Source organism: Coregonus clupeaformis, chromosome 8 (genome assembly GCF_020615455.1).
Source record: "Coregonus clupeaformis isolate EN_2021a chromosome 8, ASM2061545v1, whole genome shotgun sequence".
Classification (NCBI taxonomy): domain Eukaryota; kingdom Metazoa; phylum Chordata; class Actinopteri; order Salmoniformes; family Salmonidae; genus Coregonus; species Coregonus clupeaformis.
Genome location: NC_059199.1, coordinates 60,890,367 through 60,916,746, shown reverse-complemented (window position 1 = coordinate 60,916,746; position 26,380 = coordinate 60,890,367). Strand labels below are relative to the sequence as shown.

At 45.6% G+C, this 26,380-nt stretch overlaps 2 protein-coding genes and 1 long non-coding RNA gene across 4 annotated transcripts in view; 2 read left to right on the top strand and 1 right to left on the bottom strand.

Annotated features, from left to right (window-relative positions):
- Positions 1-2,615: 2,615 nt before the first annotated feature.
- On the top strand, positions 2,616-4,689 carry LOC121572261. Its single transcript, XR_006661369.1, has 2 exons — positions 2,616-3,729; positions 3,760-4,689. It is a non-coding gene; the product is annotated as an uncharacterized LOC121572261 (long non-coding RNA).
- Positions 4,690-5,569: 880 nt separating this feature from the next.
- LOC121572260 (cysteine and histidine-rich protein 1) lies at positions 5,570-13,274 on the bottom strand. The gene is made up of 6 exons (XM_041884238.2): positions 12,096-13,274; positions 9,877-9,971; positions 9,501-9,644; positions 8,435-8,646; positions 6,109-6,287; positions 5,570-5,992 (listed from the first exon to the last, which is right to left on the bottom strand). The coding sequence occupies exons 1-6, from the start codon at positions 12,393-12,395 to the stop codon at positions 5,780-5,782; spliced, it is 1,143 nt and encodes a 380-aa protein (XP_041740172.1). The 5' UTR covers positions 12,396-13,274; the 3' UTR covers positions 5,570-5,779.
- Positions 13,275-22,930: 9,656 nt separating this feature from the next.
- LOC121572259 (SLIT-ROBO Rho GTPase-activating protein 3-like) overlaps positions 22,931-26,380 on the top strand; it is a gene marked incomplete at its 3' end in the record, with an annotated part of 17,157 nt that continues 13,707 nt past the window's right edge. For both annotated transcript variants that reach the window (XM_045222126.1, XM_045222125.1), the window contains 4 exon segments: positions 22,931-23,125; positions 24,547-24,696; positions 25,160-25,331; positions 25,997-26,159. In XM_045222126.1, the coding sequence (XP_045078061.1) occupies positions 24,627-24,696; positions 25,160-25,331; positions 25,997-26,159 (405 nt within the window). In that variant the 5' untranslated portion in view covers positions 22,931-23,125; positions 24,547-24,626.

The window sequence follows — 26,380 nt, the reverse complement described above, 5'->3', positions numbered from 1 at the left end:
GAGGGGGGAAAATAGAGAGATCCTATCCTGCTAGTCCTCTATTTGTCGGATATTACTGCAAATTATACTGCTTTGAATGAGCGTTTAACAAACAAGCAATTGATGTATGTGTTCTGACTAATCTGCTGTGTGTCTCTGTCCGTGTGTTGTTCCTCTCCTGTCGTAGCCAATCAGCACAAAGCTACCAGGGGATGATGGGGTTGCAGCCCAAAGCATGCTGGGTACTTACCCACCTGTGGTGTAACACAGGTAACTATGACAACCTCAATGTCATATACACTGAGTGTACAAAACATTAAGAACACCGGCTCTTTCCATGACATAGACTGACCAGGTGAATCCAGGTGAAAGTTATGATCCCTTGTTGATGTCACTTGTTAAAGCCACTTCAATCAGTGTAGATGAAGGGGAGGAGACAGGTTAAAGAAGGATTTCTAAGCCTTGAGACAATTGAGACATGGATTGTGTATGAGTGCCATTCATATTGTGAATGGGCAAGACAAAAGATTGAAGTGCCTTTGAACGGGGTATGGTAGTAGGTACCAGGCGCACCGGTTTGCGCCTGGTACCTACTCCTCAGAAGACACTCCTCAGTAAAAGGCACATGACAGCCCGCTTGGAGTTTGCCAAAAGGCACCTAAAGGACTCAGACCATGAGAAACAAGATTCTCTGGTCTGATGAAACCAAGATTGAACTCTTTGGCCTGAATGCCAAGCGTCACGTCTAGAGGAAACCTGGCACCATCCCCACGGTGAAGCATGGTGGTGGCAGCATCATGCTGTGGGGATGTTTTTCAGCGGCAGGGACTGGAAGACTAGTCAGGATAGAGGGAAAGATGAACGGAGAAAAGTACAGAGAGATCCTTGATGAAAGCCTGCTTCGGACCGCTCAGGACCTCAGACTGGGGCGAAGGTTCACCTTCCAACAGGACAATGACCCTAAGCACAAAGCCAAGACAACGAAGGAGTGGCTTCGGGACAAGTCTCTGAATGTCCTTGAGTGGCCCAGCCAGAGCCCGGACTTGAACCCGATCGAACATCTCTGGAGAGACCTGAAAAAGCTGTGGAGTGATGCTCCCTATCCAACTTGACAGAGCTTGAGAGGATCTGCAGAGAAGAACGGGAGAAACTCCCCAAATACAGGTGTTTCAAGCTTGTAGCGTCATACCCAAGAAGACTCAAGGCTATAATTGCTACCAAAGGTGCTTCAACAAAGTACGGAGTAAAGGGTCTGAATACTTATGTAAAATGTGATATTTCAATTTAGAATTTTTTATACATTTGCAAAAATGTATAAAAACATGTTTTTGCTTTGTCATTATGTGGGGTATTGTGTGTAGATTGGTGAGAAAAAAAACAATTTAATCAATTTTAGAATAAGGCAGTAACGTAACAAAATGGGGTCTGAATACTTTCCAAAGGCACTGTACTGTACATACACACTTGACCTCCCTTCCCCCACCTCTACTGGACTGTGTTCAGCTTGAGATGAAACCAGTGTTCAAACTTTTACACACACAGTATACAACGTTATTGTACCAAAAAATATGTGGACACCTGTTCGTCAAACATCTCATTCTAAAATCATGGGCATTAATATGGAGTTGGTCCCCCCTTTGCTGCTAACACAGCCTCCACTCTTCTGGGAAGGCTTTCCACTAGATGTTGGAACATTGCTGCAGGGATTTGCCTCCATTCAGCCACAAGAGCATTAGTGAGGTCGGGTACTGATGTTGGGCGATTAGGCCTGGCTCGCATTCGGCGTTCCAATTCATCCCAAAGGCGTTTCGATGGGGTTTAGGTCAGGGCTCTGTGCAGGCCAGTGAAGTTCTTCCACACCGATCTCGACAAACCATTTCTGTATGGACCTCACTTTGTGCACGGGGGCATTGTCATGCTTAAACAGGAAAGGGCCTTCCCCAAACTGTTGCCACAAAGTTGGAAGCACATAATCATCTAGAATGTCATTGTATGCTGTAGCATTAAGATTTCCCCTCACTGGAACTAAGGGGCCTAGCCTGAACCTTGAAAAACAGCCCCAGACCATTATTCCTCCTCCACCAAACTTTACAGTTGGCACTATGCATTCAGGCAGGTAGCGTTCTCCTGGCATCCGCCAAACCCAGATTCTTCTGTCGGACTGCCAGATGGTGAAGCGTGATTCATCACTCCAGAGACGCATTTCCACTGCTCCAGAGTCCAATGGCAGCGAGCTTTACACCACTCCAGCCGACGCTTAGCATTGCGCATGGTGATCTTAGGCTTGTGTGCGGCTGCTCGGCCATGGAAACCCATTTTACGAAGAAGCTCCCAACAAACAGTTCTTGTGCTGACGTTGCTTCCAGAGGCAGTTTGAACTCGTAGTTAGTGTTGCAACCAAAGACAGACGATTTTTATGTTTCCATTTCACAATAACAGCACTTACAGTTGACCGGGGCAGCTCTAGCAGGGCAGAAATGTGACGAACTGACTTTTTGGAAAGGTGGCATCCTATGACGGTGCCACGTTGAAAGTCACGGAGCTCTTCAGTACAGGCCATTCTACTGCCAATGTTTGTCTACGGAGATTGCATGGCTGTGTGCTTTCATTTTATACACCGGTCAGCAACAGGTGTGGCTGAAATAGCCAAATCCACTAATTTGAAGGGGTGTCCACATACTTTTGGCCATGTAGTGTATATCAGAGCTGCTGTACTGATTTGAAAGCATCATTTATATACTCCAGTTGAGTTTTGTATGGATATGAAATGACTATATATATATTATGTATTGACATGTTTGAGCAGATTAAACTGATGTGGCTGATTTGACAGGTCACCTTTCTTGTGGTGTCGTCTCTCTCTCTCATGCGCACCCCGCACACACACACACACACGCGCACACACACACACACACGCACACGCACACGCACACACACGCACACACACACACACAGGAGAGGAGTGCATTTTTCAGTTTCCATGATCTTTAATAAAAGGCACATGTACAGCCATAATGAGATGAGTCAGCGAGTCTATTGGCATAGAGACAAAAAGCGTTAAAACACAGAAATACAAGACCTAGATAGGCCTGGAGGAGTCAGATCTATAGAAATACTCAACCTATATAGGTCAGGAGAGACAGAGCTATCACAGTAGATTCTACTTTTTAGTAACGTCGTCATCTCAGCATCATTCAAGTAAGTCTAACACTCTAAACACGTCACCATAGTAACGCACCAGACCCACCCCCCCTCCCCGCACTCACACACACACACACACACAAGGTCCATCCAGGGTTCTCCCCATTTAGAACCGGAGTCGTGAGCTAGGTCTAGATTAGAACCGGAGCCGTGAGCTAGGTCTAGATTAGAACCGGAGCCGTGAGCTAGGTCTAGATTAGAACCGGAGCCGTGAGCTAGGTCTAGATTAGAACCGGAGCCGTGAGCTAGGTCTAGATTAGAACCGGAGCCGTGAGCTAGGTCTAGATTAGAACCGGAGCCGTGAGCTAGGTCTAGATTAGAACCGGAGCCGTGAGCTAGGTCTAGATTAGAACCGGAGCCGTGAGCTAGGTCTAGATTAGAACCGGAGCTGTGAGCTAGGTCTAGATTAGAACCGGAGCCGTGAGCTAGGTCTAGATTAGAACCGGAGCCGTGAGCTAGGTCTAGATTAGAACCGGAGCCGTGAGCTAGGTCTAGATTAGAACCGGAGCCGTGAGCTAGGTCTAGATTAGAACCGGAGCCGTGAGCTAGGTCTAGATTAGAACCGGAGCCGTGAGCTAGGTTTAGATACAATCAGATCAAGCGTTAACCGGCGATAGAAGACACCTGTATAGCGGGATGTTGCGGTGTCGGAGGTGGAACTGTGTTCCAGCCGTCAAATCGCTGAGCAGCTGCTCTTGCGATCATTGTCACTTAAGACACACCTGACCCACTCGTGGCAGAAGTTCAGAACGAGAAAGTGTAGGCTATATAGAAATATTTACGCTCAAATTGAAAAATCATTATAAACGAATAATGAGGATTTCTTTCATCCTAATTGATGTTTAGATTACATCTCCCATTCCAGTGTTGAACTTGTAAACAAGGCTGCATGGGATTTCTGTTAATGTGACTCCGTGCAGCCAATGGCAATGTCTGCTTTACTTGTGGATTTGACTGCCAAAACAACCACTATGCAGATGTTGGTTAAAGTGGATCTGATTGAATCGAGCCCTTAGTCCTTTAAAACAGTGTTGAGCCGGTGGACCGTTCAGGTTCTCTTCTCTCTTTCGGAGGTGAACCACCCTTATCTGAGATTTGAAGGCTTGGGGTACTTCCCCAAGATAATGCCTAGGCTTTAGCTTAGAGGACTAACATGGTCTTGTGGCAAGCAGACAAACCGGATTCAAACACAGTCTGTCACACTAGCTGGGGTTCCCTTCAGGTCCGTTTCAGGGTTCTCCGGTTCTAGCAGGTCTCTAGTACAGCCCAACCAGAGAAGAGGGAGGAGTCCACACACACACACACACACTGACGTTTGTTTCTGAGCAGGCCTAAGACGTCTTTCGATTGTGTTTGTGTGCGTTTGCGTTTGTGTGTGTGTGTGTGTGTGTGTGTTTGCGTTTGCGTTTGCGTTTGTGTGTGTGTGTGTGTGGCCATGCAAGTGTCTGTTTATAGGGATGTGTTCACTAGGGCCCCAAATTAATCTGTCTCAAAACACAAACGCACACACGAGCACACACACACAAAAACACACGCAAGCGCACAACCACACTAATACCAAACTAAAAAGGCTAAGTTCACAGGAACTTAAATATTCAGGGTTAAAAAGAAATAAAAAGAGGTATAAGTTAGCTTATGAGGTTAAATATATAATTCACAACTAATTTTTGAAGAACTAAAAGGAGCATGCAAAACGCTGCCATCTTGGCTCTGCTCTGGGCTGCTCTCAGAACAAAATGGACGCCTGTCCTAAACAGACAGACTAGGAGCAGGTCAGAGCGCTAGTGAGTATACAGGTGACACACACCCACCCTTTACCATTCCATTCCTCTATAGGACAGACTAACTGAGTGGTCAACAGAGCTCAAAAGCTTGCATTCACATCTTTGGAACACACACGCACACACATTTACTCAAAGTATCATACTACACACAATGCACACGCACACAGACACACTCTGGTATGGATCATCCTGCTTTGGTGGGTATGAGCTACCTTTGGCTCTGGGCTCAAGGGTGAAAGGTCGGACAGACTCAACTCCACAGGTACAACCATCCTGTCTCCATAGCGACAACCCCCTCTCCCCTAACAACACCCCCATCTCCATAGTAACGACCTCCTCCATACAGATGAATTCCCCTAGCAACACCACCCTAACTCCATAGCAACACTAACAGCAGCACCCCAAGCTGGGGTTCTCTAACTCTCTCAGTATGTGGTCTAGTGGTGTGTGAGTGTGAGAGTGTGTGAGTGCGTGTGAGTGCGTATGTGTATGAGAGTCTGAGTGTGTGTGTGTGTGTGTGTGTGTGTGTGAGATTGTGAGTGCGTGTGTGTGTGAGAGAGAGTGTGAGTGCGTGTGTGTGTGTGCGAGAGAGTGTGAGTGCGTGTGTGTGTGCGAGAGAGTGTGAGTGCGTGTGTGTGTGCGAGAGAGAGTGTGAGTGCATGTGTGTGAGAGTGTGAGTGTAAAGAGGTATCAGTGGTTTAGTGGTGTCTCACTTTAATCTCAAACATATCTCTCTCCCTCACTTCCGCTACACCTCTCTCTGTCCTCTCTCTCTTACCCCCCCTCAATCCCTCCCCTCTCTCCTCCTCTTCTGTCTATTTCTGGATCTGGAAGATGAAGAGTCGTAGGTTGATGTTCTTGGCCGCCAGTAGTTTGTTACACTCCACAGAGTCGGTGATGGGCAGCGGGACGTAGTCTGTCTCGTTGGTGTCATTGCTGAACGCATGATGGTGAATCACAGGCTTGATCCTCACGTCATCGTACGGACCTTTCAACAGCAGGAAGGAACACTCTATAGCTGAGTTCACCTAGAGGGAGGAGGAGGAGGGTTAGAGAGAGAGAGAGAGAAACAGAGAGAGAGACAGAGAGACAGAGACAGAGTGAGACAGAGACAGAGAGAGAGACACTCAGTCAGTGTGTGTACCTTGCTCTTGAGGATGAGTTGGAAGGAGAGGGTGCGTTTGCAGGAGAGGTTAGGGTTGCGTTCCGAGTCGTTGACTCTGGCCTTCAGTACCCAGGTCTGGTTCAACACGGTGAAACGAGGACTCTCATAGTACAGACGGGTTATGAAGTCATCTGTACGGTACGGCCTGAACTGGACCTCTGGACAGGGGAGAGAGAGGGGGAGGACAAAATTAGAAAGATTCATGTTTGTGTGTGTGACTGGTCCTTTCAGCCAGATTGAAATGATTGTCCTGGAAGTCAGGTACTGTGTGTGTATGACAGTGTCTACTGTGGATAGGGCTGTTGTGGTGACCGTATTACCGCCACACCGGCGGTCACGAGTCATGAAGGCAGTCAAATTCCACTTGACCACTTAGTCACAGGAAATTAGGCTTCTCCAAGCTCTGATGCTGCTGATGGTCATTAGTAGCCTACCAAACTTGCTAACTGCCTGGTACTCAGCACTCTATTGTCCCTCTAATCACTCTGACATCAATGCAAATGGCTATGCAATTGCGCGAGAAAACAGAGTGATGGCCTCTACTAAAAAGAGGAGGCTCCCATCAGCTTTCTATAGGCTAGGCCTACTATATTTATTTCTCAACTTTCCTAATATTAAGCACCTTGTTTATCTTTACAACAGGAGTATAGCCTACCTGGCTGGCATGAAAGGGGGTACCAAGACAATTGAGTAAAACATGCCAATGATCGTTTTGAAGGACTAACACAGTTGGAAAGCCTTCAACCAAAAGTTCAAGAAAAAGCAGAACATGTCCCCTCATGCTCACATTAATACTCACCATTGGCAAAGGAATTGAAGGACATTATCAGGAAGCACTGGTACATTATTGATACTTACCCACAATTGAAACCCATTTAGCAGACGCTCTTATCCAGAGCGACTTACAGTTAGTGACTCTCGACCTTCGCCTCTCCCGTGTCCGTACGGGAGTTGCAGCGATGGGACAAGACTGTAACCACCAATTGGATACCACGAAAACGGGGGTAAAATACCCACCATTTTATTTTTATTTTTTTAAACACTTGAGTGTTGCTTTAGCAGTATGCTTAGGGTCATTGTCCTGCTGGAAGGTGAACCTCCATCCCAGTCTCAAATCTCTGGAAGACTGAAACAGGTTTCCCTCAAGAATTTCCCTATATTTAGCGCCATCCATCATTCCTTCAATTCTGACCAGTTTCCCAGTCCCTGCCGATGAAAAACATCCCCACAGCATGATGCTGCCACCACCATGCTTCACTATGGGGATGGTGTTCTCGCGGTGATGAGAGGTGTTGGGTTTGCGCCAGACATAGCGTTTCCCTTGATGGCCAAAAAGCTCAATTGTAGTCTCATCTGACCAGAGTACATTCTTCCATATGTTTGGGGAGTCTCCCACATGCCTTTTGGCGAACACCAAACGTGTTTGCTTATTTTTTTCTTTCTGTCCTATGGACAGATACTCCAATCTCTGCTGTGGAGCTTTGCAGCTCCTTCAGGGTTATCTTTGGTCTCTTTGTTGCCTCTCTGATTAATGCCCTCCTTGCCTGGTCCGTGAGTTTTGGTGGGCGGCCTTCTCTTGGCAGGTTTGTTGTGGTGCCATATTCTTTCCATTTTTTAATAATGGATTTAATGGTGCTCCGTGGGATATTTTTTTATAACCCAACCCTGATCTGTACTTCTCCACAACTTTGTCCCTGACCTGTTTGGAGAGCTCCTTGGTCTTCATGGTGCTGCTTGCTTGGTGGTGCCCCTTGCTTAGTGGTGTTGCAGACTCTGGGGTCTTTCAGAACAGGTGTATATATACTGAGATTATGTGACAGATCATGTGACACTTAGATTGCACACAGGTGGACTTTATTTAACTAATTATGTGACTTCTGAAGGTAATTGGTTGCACCAGATCTTATTTAGGGGCTTCATAGCAAAGGGGGTGAATACATATGCATGCACCACTTTTCCGTTATTTATTTTTTAGAAATGTTTGAAACAAGTTATTTTTTTCATTTCACTTCACCAATTTGGACTATTTTGTGTATGTCCATTACATTAAATCCAAATAAAAATCAATTTAAAATTACAGGTTGTAATGCAATAAAATAGGAAAAACGCCAAGGGGGATGAATACTTTTGCAAGGCACTGTACATGTGCATTGCTTGCTCTTTGGGGTTTTATGCTGGGTTTCTGTAATAGCACTTTGTGACATCTGCTGAAGTAAAAAAGGGCTTTATAAATAAATGTAATTTGATTTGACAGTGTGGAAGTCAGGTACTGTGTGTGTGAGTGTGTACTGTGTACCTAGCCTACCTGTGAAGCCTATCTTCTCATAACAGAGAAGGGAGAATATAGAGTTGTAAAGGGTTAGTTCTCTGCTGTGGCTCTGGTCCATCTCCCCCAGGATGCCCATCAGCTCTGTGCCAGTCTTGGTGGGGTGGCAGCACTCCTCCTCGTGGGCTGGCAGCTCGTGGAACGGTCCCTTCCATGGGCAGCCAATCCGCTTATACTTACACTGCGTCACCCTGGCAACACATCAGGAAGTGGGAGTTTAGGGCCAATCATGAGGACAAGGAGGAAAAGGTACTGCACTGCTTATACCCATCACCATACAGATCTGCAAACATGGAGGTGTTAGGGCCAAGGGGAGGGGTAAGAAGTGATTTGGGACCGGCTGTATAATTTCTGCTGGGGTTCTGTCATTAACAACTGCAACAGGGTCGTCTGATCGCGTGTGTGTGTTATTGCTGAGCGATTAACCAAAATGTAGGTTATTTTTCGGTTTTTAAACAACTAATTGATCGATGTAGGTTGAATTATTTGAATTCCATTTCGTTAATTTTTTTCTGTGAGCTCAATGCACAGTTTCTCTAGAGATAAATCAGGTCCAGCCTGAACTGTGCGATGTAGTAGGGACTTGTACTTTCCAACAGGCCAATATTCAACATAGTTTAGCGAAGAAAACGTGGTAATTAAGTACAATGACCATAATCCATTGCGCACCTATTTGTCAGGTCTGTGTGTTCCTTTTACGCCTGCTACGGAATAGACAGAATGCGTGATCGTGAGGGGATATAGAGAGCAGCTGTTGCTTCACGAGGTATCTCTACCTGAACATACATGATCTAAGTGATTGATAGTTGGTATTCAGCAGTCATAAAAGTATGCCTTGTTTACTTTGAAGAACTACTAAGATAGTGATTTTGACTTTTACTAATTGTTTTATTATGTGTTGTTACAGCATTCAACCCACATAATGCATAGTGCATTTAATGTTTGTTTTTTAAATAATCAAACCGAAACGACCTCAAAAAACACTAATCGCTCAGCACTAGTGTGTGTGTGTGTGTGTGTGTGTGTGTACCAATGAGGTGTGTACCTGTCTTGGCACTCCTCCTTCTGGTGCCTCTCTAGGCTGGAGCGAGGGAACTGTTTGAGACAGAAGGGACAGTCTGTGGGCAGCTCACTCACAGCTTTCTCTACAGCCAGGTTCCTACAACACAGAGACTTGGTGATCTCACACCTAGAGGGGGGAGGGGAGAGAGAGAGAGAGAGAGAGAGAGAGAGAGAGAGAGAGAGAGAGAGAGAGAGAGAGAGAGAGAGAGAGAGAACACTCCATCAATCAATGCAATTATATCCTGAACAAAAATAAACACACCATTCAACAATTTCAAAGATTTTACATATATCAATTACTCACTCAGTCAATTCAATTCAAGTGTATTTGTAAACTGTGTGTGTGTGCGTGTACAGACCTGCAGTTAGGACAAGTGGCCTGTTCCTCTTTCAGACGAGAGTCAGCCAGCAGGTGGATGAAACAGCCAGCACACATCAGGTGACCGTTGGTGCACTGTTGAACAGAGCGGGAAGGGTTATTGTAGGTGTGTGTGTGTTTGGTATATCCATACTGTGGATGTTAGTCTTTATAAATCAGTGTTTATACTCTATATACAGTACCAGTCAAAAGTTTGGACACACCTACTCATTCAAGGGTTTTTCTTTATTTTTACTATTTTCTACATTGTAGAATAATAGTGAAGACATCAAAACTACATATGGAATCATGTAACCAAAAGTGTTAAACAAATAGAAATATATTTCATATTTGAGATTCTTCAAATAGCCACCCTTTGCCTTGATGACAGCTTTGCACACTCTTGGCATTCTCTCAACCAGCTTCATGAGGAATACTTTTCCAACAGTCTTGAAGGAGTTCCCACATATGCTGAGCACTTGTTGGCTGCTTTTCCTTCACTCCAACTCATCCCAAACCATCTCAATTGGGTTGAGGTCGGGCGATTGTGGAGGCCAGGTCATTTGATGCAGCACTCCATCACTCTCCTTCTTGGTAAAATAGCCCTTACACAGCCTGGAGGTGTGTTGGGTCATTGTCCTGTTGAAAAACAAATGATAGTCCCACTAAGCGCAAACCAGATGGGATGGCGTATCGCTGCAGAATGTTGTGGTAGCCATGCTGGTTAAGAGTGCCTTGAATTCCAAATAAATCACAGACAGTGTCACCAGCAAAGCACCCCCACAGCATCACACCTCCTCCTCCATGCTTCACGATGGGAACCACACATGCAGAGATAATCCGTTCTCCTACTCTGTGTCTCATAAAGACACGGCGGTTGGAACCAAAAACCTCAAATTTGGACTCATCAGACCAAAGGACAGATTTCCACCGGTCTCATGTCCATTGCTCGTGTTTCTTGGCCCCAGCAAGTCTCTTCTTCTTATTGGTGTTCTTTAGTAGTGGTTTCTTTGCAGCAACTCTGGGTCTTCCTTTCCTGTGGCGGTCCTCATGAGAGCCAGTTTCATCATAGCGCTTGATGGTTTTTGCAACTGCACTTGAAGAAACTTTCAAAGTTCTTGAAATTTTTCAGATTGACTGACCTTCATGTCTTAAAGTAATGATGGACTGTCATTTCTCTTTGCTTATTTGAGCTGTTATTGCCAAATAGGGCCATCTTCTGTATACCAACCCTACCATGTCACAACACAACTGATTGGCTCAAACGCATTAAGGAGGAAAGAAATTCCACAAATTAATTTTTAACAAGGCATTCCAGGTGACTACCTCATGAAGCTGGTTGAGAGAATGCCAAGAGTGTGCAAAGCTATCATCAAGGCAAAGGGTGGCTACTTTGAAGAATATCAAATATATTTTGATTTGTTTAACACTTTTTTGGTTACTACATGATTCCATATGTGTTATTTCGTAGTTGTGATGTCTTCACTATCATTCTACAATGTAGAAAATAGTAAAAATAAAGAAAAACCCTTGAATGAGTAGGTGTGTCCAAACTTTTGACTGGTACTGTACATTGGATGCAAATTTGCTTTGGGGTGGGGAGAGTATCCAGTGGTTATTTGAGGGCATACTAATCAGTATCACAACACAGCAAACTGGGTGAGAGCTGAGAGTAGTTCATTCTGTGTTAGGTGACATGTTGGGGCTTGCCTATTTCCTAGGGGTCGGCCTGGGATAATCAATATGCAGAACTGACACATCTGCATGTGTTCATGTCTTGTTGGCAAATCTGAATAGAAAAGGCTCGGGTGCCATTTTGGACACCTACATCCTGAGGATTTATAGATCATATGATCTCTCTGCGCAGCGCTGAGTACTGGCTACCCATATGATTTATAGATCATCATTTCTCTGCGCAGCGCTGAGCACTGGCAAACCCTCCTGAACAAGTTAACTACTGACCTAGCAGCTAGCTTGCGTCCCTGGGCCCAACATCCTCTCTTCACCCATCTAGCTAACGTTACAGCCCACGACAGGTGCTGATCAGTAGGCCTACAGATTGTCCTCAACCCCTACCTCATGCCTGACATTCCTAGCCTATGAAGCTAAATTGACATGTTAGTTAGGCCTATTTAATACGAAGTTGGCTAGCTAGTTGGCTAATATTGACAAGTGGGCCAGAGTCGGTAGGCCAGGACAGGTGTGTTTGACAGTATTTACCTGATAAACGGAGGCCTTGGGCAGGTCTAGACACACGGTGCAGCACAGCACTGAATACAGCCTCTCTTCCAGCTTTCCCGACTCTCCCTCCGGCAGTCTCAGCCGCTTCTTGGGCGGCGGCTCGTCCGGGTCCGACTCGGGCCCGAGCCCCTCTCCTCTTCGGAAGCCCACCTCCTCCTGCATTGATGGCCCCCCGACCACTGTCTCCAGGGCTGCCCCCACCGCCCCAACCCCCAGGCCCCCTGAGGAGCCTGGAGCCGCCGCGACGCCCACCTCACCACGCTCTTCCATCGAGGACATGGTGGGTGGTGGTGATGCTGTTTGTCAGGCGTAATCTAGCTACCTGTCGCCAGAATGTTAACTAGCTGGCAGATTTAGCTACACAGGCTAGGCAAGGGAAAGCCAGGACAGCTAACTAGCTAACGGTCAGCTGGCTAGCAAGCAGTCAAAGCTAGTTAGCGAGTTCGCCTGTTTGTAAGCAATGTTGCGCAATACGCTTGGAATTTAACAAACGAACGTTCTAGAAATTTCCAAAATAGTTATTTAACGGTCGTTTTTGTAGAAATGTAGCGCTGTTGACTGGCAGTTTAGCGAATAAATTCAGCTAGCTACATGCTATAGCTAACAAGCTCAAAAAACACTCCAGTCCTCGCCCTTGTCTAGCTAGAACAAAACAACCCGTCACAGATGTTTTTGTGTTGTCAACTCGCAGTTATTCGCGGTGACAGCGCATGAGCGGCCGTTCATAACGGCCCGGTTCGGCAGGTCAGTAAACGTTTTTTCCCCGGTGCCAGCTCGCTATCCACCGGACCCCTGGGACGTGTCAGTTTTGGAAAAATCAGAGAGCTGTTCAGACAGTTCGATGGGACTTGCCTAGTTTAACTACACAGACGTCTTTGTTTTTCTCCTGTCCGGACCTTCCCCTCCTCCTCTCCCCGACTTCACTACACCTTAGCTCGGATGCACCTTCCAATCCTAACCGGGGTTACTCAGCCATGGTCACAAAAACAGAAAATCCCGAGTTTAGTTGCTTGATAAACTGTCAATATTTTGCCAGCTGGTGTTATGGCCTCCCTTGCCAGTCCTTGCGCTGCGTCGCAGATTGGCTATCACTGGAATGTTTTGTTGTAGCAGATGACTTGGGGTATTTAAATAGTTGTGGGTGCGCATGCGCAGTTGCTGTCTGCAGGGTGCGTGTGGGGGACCTGGTAGGATTTAGGACTTGAAAGGTGACCAAAACCCGATATGCGACAAAATGGAGCACGTCACCTCACCTGAAGGGCATCACCTGCCTAGACACAGCCAGACATAACCTGACACATCATGCTACCTGAAACCCTGGTTGCCCCTGCCCCTGCACAATAGCCTACAAACCGTAGCAACAATAGGCCTATCTATCCTTCATTTGTCAAATTATGTAATAGACTAATACATTGGGTGATAGCAGCAGAACCCAGGTATTGTGATCTTGTTGATAATTATCATTACACTGTTATTACACTTTTTGGTCACTCAAAATAAATTACTCTCAAAGGAAAACTTTGCCACAACTGTTTACCTTGTGTCTGATACACAAGGGTCTCCTGTAGCTCAGTTGGTAGAGCATGGCGCTTGCAACGCCAGGATTGTGGATTCGATTCCCACGGGGGGCCAGTATGAAAAATGTATGCACTCACTAACTGTAAGTCGCTCTGGATAAGAGCGTCTGCTAAATGACCTAAATGTAAATACACCCATATTAACCAGTGAGCCAGAGAAGACAGTAAAAAGGTGGCGTTAGAGTTAGGAAATGAGGAGGCCTTGTCTGTCTGAAGTTTGTGTCAATGGTAGTTAAGACTGTTTTTTAAAAAATATTTTGAGTGTGAGAATTCAGATATGGACGTGGACGGTGTGTGTGAAATCTATGAGTTCCTTTAGTTTCAATCATGGGACTTTTTACTGTGACTGTATTCATTCACAAGAGTGAAACCTTTTAGAGGTCTTCACGGGTCCACCCGAATCCAAATACCTGAGACCCGAACCGGGACCCGAGCGGGTCGGGTCCTGTTTGATTGTCATCAGGTCTCGGGTCTATGTAACTACAGCTGACAGACCCAAATGGACCCGACCACGGCTCTGCATAGTCTATAGCATATTTATTTTACACTAATAAGGCCTAGCCAACATATAAATACCTATTCGTTAACCAGAAGAGCAACTTGACTGATAATAATTATTTTTTTGTCACTCTGATCCAATCGTCCGGGTCCCTCTTTTTTAAAATGATCGGGTTAGTCCAGGTCTGATTGTCCTTGGGTCCATTCGGGTCCGGGTCCAACTTTTTGGGCCCGAAAGAGACCTCTAAAACCTTTAGTCCCTTCCCCCATCTCCCAGTTGAGCCAATCCGGTCGCTGTGTGTTGTACATGGGCGGTGACAGCTGTCAATAAACCGGCTGATAACAGCTCAGGATACCCTCAGGGCAGGGGCAGTGGAGCTAGTCCGAATCACAGGAGGCTACTAAGGGGAGGACGGCTCATAATAATGGCTGAATGGAGTAAATGAATTGGTATCAATCACATGGAAACCATGGAAACCATGGAAACCATGTATCTGATGAGTTTGATGCCATTCCATTTATTCAGTTCCAGCCATTACTATGAGCCCATCCTCCCCAATTAAGGTGCCACCAACCTCCTGTGGTCCGAATAGTGTGTTTGTGTGTGTGTAGGTGGGGGCCTGTGACGGGTGTTGACTTGAGGTTGCAGGACTAGTTGTGTGTTTGGTGTGTGCGTGTGTGTGTGTGTCGGCATTGATTGGGTAGGTAGTGGGGGGGTTAAGTTTGCTAGACTAGTGTGTGTGTGTGTGTGTGTATGTGTGTGTGTGTGTGTGCAGGGGCAGGATGTCATAGTGTCAGCTGTCTGATCAGGCAGGGCGGGGTCGCAGCCTGTGATTGGCCAAAGGGACATGCCTTATATGGGCTAAATGACATGACCAGAGACCAAAATCTCCTACACACACACACACACACACACACACACATCTGTCACTACCTTAACGTATGTCACTGGGGCCAAGCTCCCTGCCATCCGGGACCTCTATACCAGGTGGTATAATTGTTAAAGACTCCAACCACCCAAGTCATAGACTTTTCTCTCGGCTACCGCACAGCAACCGATGAACCAAGTCTCGAATCAACAAGACACTGAACAGCTTCTACCCCCAAGCCATAAGACTGCTAAATAGTCAGTTAAATACTGTAGGTAACCAAATAGCTACCTGGACTATCTGCATTGACCCTTTTTGCTCTAAGTTTTGTCTCATCACATACGCTGCTGTTACTGTTTATTATCTGTCACTTTATTCCTAGTTATGTACATATCTACTTGAATTACCTCGTACTGCACATCGACTCGGTGTATATAGCCAAGTTATTACATGTTTTACTTTTCTATTATTTCTCTATTTTCTTTCTCTCTGCATTGTTGGGAAGGACCTGTAAGTAAGCATTTCACTGCTAGTCTACACCTGTTGTTAACGAAGCATGTGACCGCGGACTGGATCCGGACCCAGAATGGCGTCAATATGCAGGTCCCGCCCACCCCCCTCGGTCTGGCTTCGACCGCTGGTATCATATAAACACACATAAGACATGGAAGAATGCATAGAATTGCAGACAATGAGCTTTAAAAACAGCCCAAAAAAAATCTCTGCCCCATTCAAAATGTGTAGAATTGCTGGAAATTAGCTTTAAAACTGCAACATTTACTCTCCACCAACAAGAGGGGTGTGAACAGTTTGGGGTCGCATGGGTTGCGAGGTGGGGGTTTGTTACTAGGCCGATAAATTACATTATCCATCCGGACATTTTCCACCTAGGAAATTTGTGTGACCGGACCTTCTCAAATAGTAGTAGGCCTAGTGGTGGTAGTTTCCTCAGATACCACTACAGCTGCATGTTCCCTCCATATACACTAGGTGGTGCCAATACCTTTAAAATGCTATTATTCTGGACTTAAATTAAATGCACATCACATCTACACTGAACAAAAATATAAACGCAACATGCAACAATTTCAAAGATTTTACTGAGTTACAGTTCATATAAGGAAATCAGTCAATTGAAATAAATAAATTAGGCCCTAATCTATGGATTTCACATGACTGGGAATACAGATTTGCATCTGTTGGTCACAGATACCTTTAAAAAAAGGTAAGAGCATAGATCAGAAAACCAGTCAGTATCTGGTGTGACCAGCATTTTCCTCATGCAGCCCTACAGATCTCCTTTGCGTAGAGTTGATCAGGCTGTTGATTGTGGCCTGTGGAATGTTGTCCCACTCCTCTTCAATGGCTGTGCAAAGTTGCTGGATATTAGTGGGAACTGGAACACGCTGTCGCACATGTCAATCCAGAGTATCCCAAACATGCTCAATGGGTGACATGTCTGGTGACTATGCAGGCCATGGAAGAACTGGGACATTTTCAGCTTCCAGGAATTGTGTCCAGATTCTTGTGACATGGGGCTGTGCATTATCATGCTGAAACATGAGGTGATGCCGGTGGATGAATGGCACGACAATGGGCCTTAGGATCTCATCACAGTATCTCTGTGCATTCAATATGCCATTGATAAAATGCAATTGTGTTCGTTGTCCATAGATTATGCCTGCCCATACCATAACCCCACCACTACACCATGGGGCACTCTGTTCACAATGTTGACATCAGCAAACCACTCGCCCACACGACGCCATACACGCTGTCTTCCATCTGCCTGTTACTGTTGAAACCGGGATTCATCCGTGAAGAGCACACTTCTCCAGCGTGCCTGTGAACTTCACATTTCAGCATTTCCCCACTGAAGTCGGTTACGACGCCGAACTGCAGTCAGGTCAAGACCCTGGTAAGGACTAAGAGCACGCAGATGAGCTTCCCTGAGACGGTTTCTGATTCTTTGGTTGTGCAAACCCACAGTTTCATCAGTTGTCCAGGTGGCTGGTCTCAGACGATCCCGTAGGTGAAGAAGCAGGATGTGGAGGTCCTGGGCTGGCGTGGTTACATGTGGTCTGCGGTTGTGAGGCCGGTTGGACGTACTGCCATATTCTCTAAAACAACATTGGAGGCGGCTTATGGTAAAGAAATGAACATTCAATTCTCTGGCAACAGCTCAAGTGGACATTCCTGCAGTAAGCATGCCAATTGCATGCTCCCTCAAAACTTGAGACATCTGTGGCATTGTGTTGTGTGACAAAACTGCACATTTTAGAGTGCCCTTTTATTGTCCCCAGCACAAGGTGCACCTGTGTAATGATCATGCTGTTTAATCAGCTTCTTGATATGCCACACCTATCAGGTGGATGGATTATCTTGGCAAAGGAGAAATGGTCCTCTAACAGGGATGCTAACAAATTTGTGCACAACATTTGAGAGAAATAAGCTTTTTGTGAATATTTCTTGGGTCTTTTATTTCAGCTCATGAAACATGGGACCAACACTTTACATGTTGCGTTTATATTTATGTTCAGTTCCTGTAGTGCTCTTGTTTTTTTATACAGCTGCCACTGCTCTTTGAACTCATACGCATATGTATATGTATGTTCCCTCACTGTACATATGTATATGTATGTTCCCTCACTGTATATGTAATTCACAATGTCATATTTGTTCTTTTTTATTTTCTTTGTATACGTCTGCTCAGTCACGTTTTTGTCTCTGTATACGTGCAGATGTAGTATCTTAATTTGATCACTCTTTTGCTGCTGACAATTTTCCAGTACCGCAGGAAATGCAGATAAGCTTTGTGATTTACATAATCACAAAGCTCATCTGAAAAACCTTCAGCATAAAAACTTAAGGAAAGGCATCTGGCGGAAGTAAATTCATCCACAAACACAAATATAATTGTTTATGTATCTTATATGACCGTGTTTTCATGAATTTGATGATATAATCGTCAAGCCCATTCAAAAGACAAGGGACATGAACACTGAAGTATGAGGTAGGAATGCGTAACTTGCACAGGGTACAGTGCCTTGCAAAAGTATTCATCCCGTTGGCGTTTTTCCTATTTTGTTGCATTACAACCTGGAATTTAAATGGATTTTTATTTGGATTTCATGTAATGGACATACACAAAATAGTCAAAATTGGTGAAGTGAAATTTAAAAAATAACTTGTTTCAAAAAATTCTAAAACATAAATAACAGAAAAGTGGTGCGTGCATATGTATTCACCACCTTTGCTATGAAGCCCCTAAATAAGATCTGGTGCAACCAATTACTTTCAGAAGTCACATAATTAGTTAAATAAAGTCCACCTGTGTGCAATCTAAGTGTCACATGATCTCAGTATATATACACCTGTTCTGAAAGGCCCCAGAGTCCGCAACACCACTAAGCAAGGAGCACCACCAAGCAAGCGGCACCATGAAGACCAAGGAGCTCTCCAAACAGGTCAGGGATAAAGTTGTGGAGAAGTACAGATCATGGTTGGGTAAAAAATATCTGACACTTTAAACATCCCACGGAGCACCATTAAATCCATTATTAAAAAATTGAAAGAATATGGCACCACAACAAACCTGCCAAGAGAGGGTCGCCCACCAAAACTCACGGACCAGGCAAGGAGGGCATTAATCAGAGAGGCAACAAAGAGACCAAAGATAACCCTGAAGGAGCCGCAAAGCTCCACAGCGGAGATTGGAGTATCTGTCCATAGGACCACTTTAAGCCGTACACTCCACAGAGCTGGGCTTTACGAAAGAATGGCCAGAAAAAAGCCATTGCTTAAAGAATAAAATAAGCAAACACATTTGATGTTCGCCAAAAGGCATGTGGGAGACTCCCCAAACATATGGAAGAAGGTTATCTGGTCAGATGAGACAAAAATTGAGCTTTTTGGCCATCAAGGAAAGCACTATGTCTGGCGCAAACCCAACACCTCTCATCACCCCGAGAACACCATCCCCACAATGAAGCATGGTGGTGGCAGCATCATGCTGTGGGGATGTTTTTCATCGGCAGGGACTGGGAAACTGGTCCGAATTGGAGGAATGATGGATGTTGCTAAATACAGGGACATTCTTGAGGGAAACCTGTTTCAGTCTTCCAGAGATTTGAGACCGGGACGGATGTTTGCCTTCCAGCAGGACAATGACCCTAAGCATACTGCTAAAGAACTCTCGAGTGGTTTAAGGTTAAACATTTAAATGTCTTGGAATGGCGTAGTCAAAGCCCAGACCTCAATCCAATTGAGAATCTGTGGTATGACTTAAAGATTGCTGTACACCAGCGGAACCCATCCAACTTGAAGGAGCTTGAGCAGTTTTGCCTTGAAGAATGGGCAAAAATCCCAGTGGCTAGATGTGCCAAGCTTATAGAGACATACAGTGAGGGAAAAAAGTATTTGATCCCCTGCTGATTTTGTACGTTTGCCCACTGACAAAGAAATGATCAGTCTATAATTTTAATGGTAGGTTTATTTGAACAGTGAGAGACAGAATAACAAAAAAATCCAGAAAAACGCGTGTCAAAAATGTTATAAATTGATTTGCATTTTAATGAGGGAAATAAGTATTTGACCCCCTCTCAATCAGAAAGATTTCTGGCTCCCAGGTGTCTTTTATACAGGTAACGAGCTGAGATTAGGAGCACACTCTTAAAGGGAGTGCTCCTAATCTCCCCCTCTGTCTTGCCCCACCTGTCCACAGAAGCAATCAATCAATCAGATTCCAAACTCTCCACCATGGCCAAGACCAAAGAGCTCTCCAAGGATGTCAGGGACAAGATTGTAGACCTACACAAGACTGGAATGGGCTACAAGACCATCGCCAAGCAGCTTGGTGAGAAGGTGACAACAGTTGGTGCGATTATTCGCAAATGGAAGAAACACAAAATAACTGTCAATCTCCCTCGGCCTGGGGCTCCATGCAAGATCTCACCTCGTGGAGTTGCAATGATCATGAGAACGGTGAGGAATCAGCCCAGAACTACACGGGATGATCTTGTCAATGATCTCAAGGCAGCTGGGACCATAGTCACCAAGAAAACAATTGGTAACACACTATGCCGTGAAGGACTGAAATCCTGCAGCGCCCGCAAGGTCCCCCTGCTCAAGAAAGCACATATACAGGCCCGTCTGAAGTTTGCCAATTAACATCTGACTGATTCAGAGGAGAACTGGGTGAAAGTGTTGTGGTCAGATGAGACCAAAATTGAGCTCTTTGGCATCAACTCAACACGCCGTGTTTGGAGGAGGAGGAATACTGCCTATGACCCCAAGAACACCATCCCCACCGTCAAACATGGAGGTGGAAACATTATGCTTTGGGGGTGTTTTTCTGCTAAGGGGACAGGACAACTTCACAGCATCAATGGACAATGGACGGGGCCATGTACCGTCAAATCTTGGGTGAGAACCTCCTTCCCTCAGCCAGGACATTGAAAATTATTAGTGGATGGGTATTCCAGCATGACAATGACCCAAAACACACGGCCAAGGCAACAAAGGAGTGGCTCAAGAAGAAGCACATTAAGGTCCTGGAGTGGCCTAGCCAGTCTCCAGACCTTAATCCCATAGAAAATCTGTGGAGGGAGCTGAAGGTTCGAGTTGCCAAACGTCAGCCTCGAAACCTTAATGATTTGGAGAAGATCTGCAAAGAGGAGTGGGACAAAATCCCTCCTGAGATGTGTGCAAACCTGGTGGCCAACTACAAGAAACGTCTGACCTCTGTGATTGCCAACAAGGGTTTTGCCACCAAGTACTAAGTCATGTTTTGCAGAGGGGTCAAATACTTATTTCCCTCATTTAAAAAGCAAATCAATTTATAACATTATTGACATGCGTTTTTCTGGATTTTTTTGTTGTTATTCTGTCTCTCACTGTTCAAATAAACCTACCATTAAAATTATAGACTGATCAGTTCTTTGTCAGTGGGCAAACATACAAATTCAGCAGGGGATCAAATAATTTTTTCCCTCACTGTACCTCAAGAGACTTGCAGCTGTAATTGCTGCAAAAGGTGGCTCTACAAAGTATTGACTTTGGGGGGGGGGGTGAATAGTTACGCACGCTCAAGTTGTCAGTTTTTTTTTGTATTATTTCTTGTTTGTTTCACAAAACAAAACAAAAATCCATCTTCAAAGTGGTAGGCATGTTGTGTAAATCAAATTATACAAACCCCCCAAAAAATCCATTTTAATTCCAGGTTGTAAGGCAACAAAATAGGAAAAATGCCAAAGGGGGGTGAATACTTTCGCAAGCCACTGTATGCTGGTCAAATCAAGATCCTACATCTGTATATGCCCAGTTGTTTTTATTATGCTGTAATAATGAATGTTAACCAACCAGGGAACCATGTTTGTTGGCAACACTCTGTCTTAAAAAGGTGTTATCAGTAGTGTAGCTCGTCAGGTGCTACAGTTGTATATATATATATAGATTGAGGTTGTTTTTCACAGCTTTCTCTCTCCTCACCACATCCGCTGTGACTGAGCAGAGAGGATGCAGAGGACACAGACAGTGAGCAACAGTCTGTGTGTGTGTCTGTGTGTGTGTCTGTGTGTGTGTCTGTGTGTGTATCTGTGTGTGTGTCTGTGTGTGTGTCTGTGTGTGTATCTGTGTGTGTATCTGTGTGTGTGTCTGTGTGTGTGTCTGTGTGTGTATCTGTGTGTGTGTCTGTGTGTGTGTCTGTGTGTGTATCTGTGTATGTGTGTCTGTTTGTGTATCTGTGTGTGTCTGTGTGTGTGTGTCTGTGTGTGTGTGTCTGTGTGTGTATCTGTGTGTGTATCTGTGTGTGTGGCTGTGTGTGTGTCTGTGTATGTGTGTCTGTTTGTGTATCTGTGTGCGATGGTGATGGTGATGGTATTAAACTAAATAATACAAGGTCATCAGAAAAAACATTTCATGGTGTGAAAGAGAAAAGGAGGGAGAGATGGAAGGAGAGGGAGGGAGGGAGGGAGGCTGAGATGAGAAGACTATCTGTTATGGTGTTTCTAGTGTAGGCCTCGAGGAGAAAAGAGCACAGGATGGGGGCGTGGCTTAGGTTATGACATTCACTCATAGAGAGAGAGAGGACTGTGTGTGTGAGGGGGGCTGTGTATGTGAGAGAGGGAGAGATAGAGAGACAGAGAGGAGGGCTGTTCATGTGTGAGGGAGAATATTAATTGAATATTAATTGGTTGATTATCTCTACTCTGTCAGAGATACGAAGCAGAGACAGATCCTTAGCAAGTAAAAGGCTGAGTGACCACCAATTGGCAATAGAAACCGGCATACATAAAAAGACATGGCTACCCAAAGAGGAGCGTGTATGTGGTCACTGCACGACAGGGGAGGTAGAGACAGAGATGCACTTTCTCCTTTACTGTGATAAATATTCCTCACCAAGAGATTCATTATTCACAGAAATGACTACATTTATTCCACATTTTAACTTATTAAACCCAGAGGAAAAACTAAAAATAGTCATGGACGAAGGAGCAACGGCTCCTCTTGCAGCCAAATATGTATTTGCCTGCCATAGCCTGAGGGACACTGAATAATAACATCTGCATAGTAAACAGTAACTTACTTATTATCAGTATTATTGTTTTTACTGTTATTATTATTATTATTATTGTTATTATTATTATCAGTATTATTACTATTATTATTATTATTATAGTTGTGATTATTATTCAAAATAGTAGTGGTACGGGTAGTAGAGGAGGGCTGTGTGTGTGGGAGAGGGGGAGGGGGAGGGGGAGTGGGAGGGAGAGGGGGAGGGGAAGAAAAAGCGAGAGAAAGAGAAGCGAGCTGTGTTTGAAAGAGGGAGAAAAAAAGAGAGAGGGAGGGAGGGAGGGAGGGAGGGCTGTTTTGAGTGTGTGTCTGAAAAAGGAGGAGGGAGGAGGAGGAAGAGGAGAGAACTGAGCTGAGAAAAATCTGTCTGGTCCGCACTGGTCTCTGCGATAGAGAGGAGAGAGGGAGGAGGAGGAGAGAGGCGGAAGAGGAGAAGAGAGGTGAGGATACGGAGAAGAACAGAGAAAAAGGGAATACAGGACTAACCCGTGAGGTATGGTTGTCATGGGTTGCGTTATTTATAGCTACGACAGAGGCGTGTGTGTATGTGTGTGTGTGTATGTGTGTGTATGTGTGTGTGTGTGTATGTGTGTGTGTGTGACTGCAGTGACACTGCGTATGCTGATGGATCCATGTATAATGGATGGAATATGACTGTTAGATCATTAATGATGTAATGTTAGTGCAGCATTGTCAGTGTGTGTGTGTGTGTGTGTGTGTGTGTGTGTGTGTGTGTGTGTGTGTGTGTCTTAATGGTGTGTATGTGGATATGTACAAGAATTGTGCCTATGAATTTGTTTAGGTGTGTGTCTGCGCATGAGCTCAGCTAGCCAACACCGCCATGACACTGCTTCATATTGTGTGTGTGTGTGTGTGTGAGTGTGTGTGTGTGTCACAATGCTTAGTAGCATGCTCAGGGATTTCTATTGGAGCAGCTGTTTCTGAGCCTCTTCTTATACCTATAGCCTACCCACATATGTTCCAGCTAATAACCAGTGGGTTAGCATGTGCTAGCCAGTTTAACTGTCAGTGGGTTAGCATGTGCTAGCCAGTTTAACTGTCAGTGGGTTAGCATGTGCTAGCCAGTTTAACTGTCAGTGGGGTAGCATGTGCTAGCCAGTTTAACTGTCAGTGGGGTAGCATGTGCTAGACAGTTTAACTGTCAGTGGGGTAGCATGTGCTAGCCAGTTTAACTGTCAGTGGGTTAGCATGTGCTAGCCAGTTTAACTGTCAGTGGGTTAGCATGTGCTAGCCAGTTTAACTGTCAGTGGGTTAGCATGTGCTAGACACTTTAACTGTCAGTGGGTTAGCATGTGCTAGACACTTTAACTGTCAGTGGGTTAGCATGTGCTAGCCAGTTTAACTGTCAGTGGGGTAGCATGTGCTAGCCAGTTTAACTGTCAGTGGGTTAGCATGTGCTAGCCAGTTTAACTGTCAGTGGGTTAGCATGTGCTAGCCAGTTTAACTGTCAGTGGGTTAGCATGTGCTAGACACTTTAACTGTCAGTGGGTTAGCATGTGCTAGACACTTTAACTGTCAGTGGGTTAGCATGTGCTAGCCAGTTTAACTGTCAGTGGGTTAGCATGTGCTAGACACTTTAACTGTCAGTGGGTTAGCATGTGCTAGACACTTTAACTGTCAGTGGGTTAGCATGTGCTAGCCAGTTTAACTGTCAGTGGGTTAGCATGTGCTAGCCAGTTTAACTGTCAGTGGGTTAGCATGTGCTAGACAGTTTTTTTATAGGATAAGTGAAAGCAGCATGGAGGAGGTTCTAAAAGGCAAGGTGAAGCTGTCTGTTGATTCAACAGATGTGGTCAAACCTCAGGTTGTGTAAGCAGCAGGGGTGTGTGTGTGAATTCTAACCCTACAGCACTGATCTCTCTCTCTGTCTGTCTGTCTGTCTGTCTGGCTTAGGTTCATCGGCTTAGACAGACTCATATTGGAGACCTGGAGGATCCATAGACAAAGTTAGAGGTTAGGGGTCAGGGGCAGACATGATGACATCACACGGGAAGCTGAGGATGCAGAGAGGGAGTCTGTACGAGTATGACTCCCAGATAAAAGGTGAGAACATGTCTGTATGTGTGGGTATTCATACATACACTGCATCTAATGTCTGATTGCTCCTGTTGTCATGTGTGTTCATATACGTATGTGAATGTGTCACTGGTGGGATCTGAATCCTGGTCTCCCACAGGAGAAACCGAAGTCTTACCATTAGACCAAAAGGTTATTCCCTCTTAGGCAATACTGATTTTGAAGTAGCAGGCAGGGCTACCTCACCAGGAGACTATGAGTCCGACTCAGGTCCGCTACATTCACCCGCCTTTGACTTCCTCCTCCATGAGACATCGTCCCACAGTTGGGCGCCATTTTCACAAGTGGGATTTGAATCCTGGTCTCCCACAGGGCTACCTCATCACGAGACCGTGAGTCATGTCCGCTACGTGTTGACGTGTGTGTGTGTGTGTGTGTGTGTGTGTGTGTGTGTGTGTGTGTGTGTGTGTGTGTGTGTGTTTGTGTATAGACCTGCGGGCCCAGCTGTGTGACCAGATGAAGGTTCTGGACAGTCAGGTGGAAGTCAAAGGTCAACAGCTGTCTGACCTGTCTGAGTTCTTCCGTCGTCGTGGCGACATCGAGGCAGAGTACGCCCGCGCCCTCGACAAACTCACAGAGCGGTTCACCTTGAAGACCAAGAGGTGTGTTTGTGTGTGAAAACATTTTATTCTTCGCATTGTTTATTCAATGTTATTGTTTGATCAGAGATTATACTGACCAGCAGACGTTATTAGTGATGTAATGTTGGTATAGGAAACTCAACAATAATATCATGTTCATTTCTTTAACTCTCTCCCTCTCGCTTCCCTCTGTCTCTCCCCTCTGTCTCCCCCCTCTGTCTCTCCCCTCTGTCTCTCCCCCTCTGTCTCCCCCCTCTGTCTCTCCCCTCTGTCTCCCCCCTCTGTTTCTCCCCTCTGTCTCCCCCCTCTGTCTCCCCCCTCTGTCTCCCCCCTCTGTCTCTCCCCTCTGTCTCCCCCTCTGTCTCCCCCTCTATCTCTCCCCTCTGTCTCTCCCCTCTGTCTCTCCCCCCTCTGTCTCTCCCCTCTGTCTCCCCCCTCTGTCTCCCCCCTCTATCTCTCCCCTCTGTCTCTCCCCTCTGTCTCTCCCCTCTGTCTCCCCCCTCTGTCTCCCCCCTCTATCTCTCCCCTCTGTCTCTCCCCTCTGTCTCTCCCCTCTGTCTCTCCCCTCTGTCTCCCCCCTCTGTCTCTCCCCCTCTGTCTCTCCCCTCTGTCTCTCCCCTCTGTCTCTCCCCTCTGTCTCTCCCCTCTGTCTCTCCCCGTCTGCCTCCCCACCCTCCCCCCTGTAGGAAGGAGCAGAGCGGTCAGTCGGTGTCTCAGTGTTGGTCAGTTCTGTTGACTCAGACACGTGCAGAGAGCAGAGAACACGCAGCGCTGAGTGACTCCTGCTCACACACACTCACACAGCGACTCACACACTGCTCCGAGGACACACACCGACTGGCTAAACGGGTACACATATTCATACTTACAGTCCCTAAAACATGATCTACCCACTTTCGTTGCCTTCCAGCCAAGTCTATGTATTTTTTACTGATCTACACAACTCCACAATATAATAGTGAAAATGTGATAGTTTTGATTGTCTGATGACTGATTTGTCTCTGATGACTGATTTGTCTCTGACTGATTCGTCTCTGATGACTGATTCGTCTCTGACTGATTCATCTCTG

Coding starts and splice junctions, on each gene's coding strand:
- LOC121572260 (XM_041884238.2), bottom strand. CDS start 12,395: ATGTCCTCGATGGAAGAGCGTGGTGAGGTGGGCGTCGCGGCGGCTCCA. Junction 9,972..12,095: donor CCAAGGCCTCCGTTTATCAG/GTAAATACTGTC, acceptor TCTGTTCAACAG/TGCACCAACGGTCACCTGAT. Junction 5,993..6,108: donor AACTCATCCTCAAGAGCAAG/GTACACACACTG, acceptor TCCTCCCTCTAG/GTGAACTCAGCTATAGAGTG.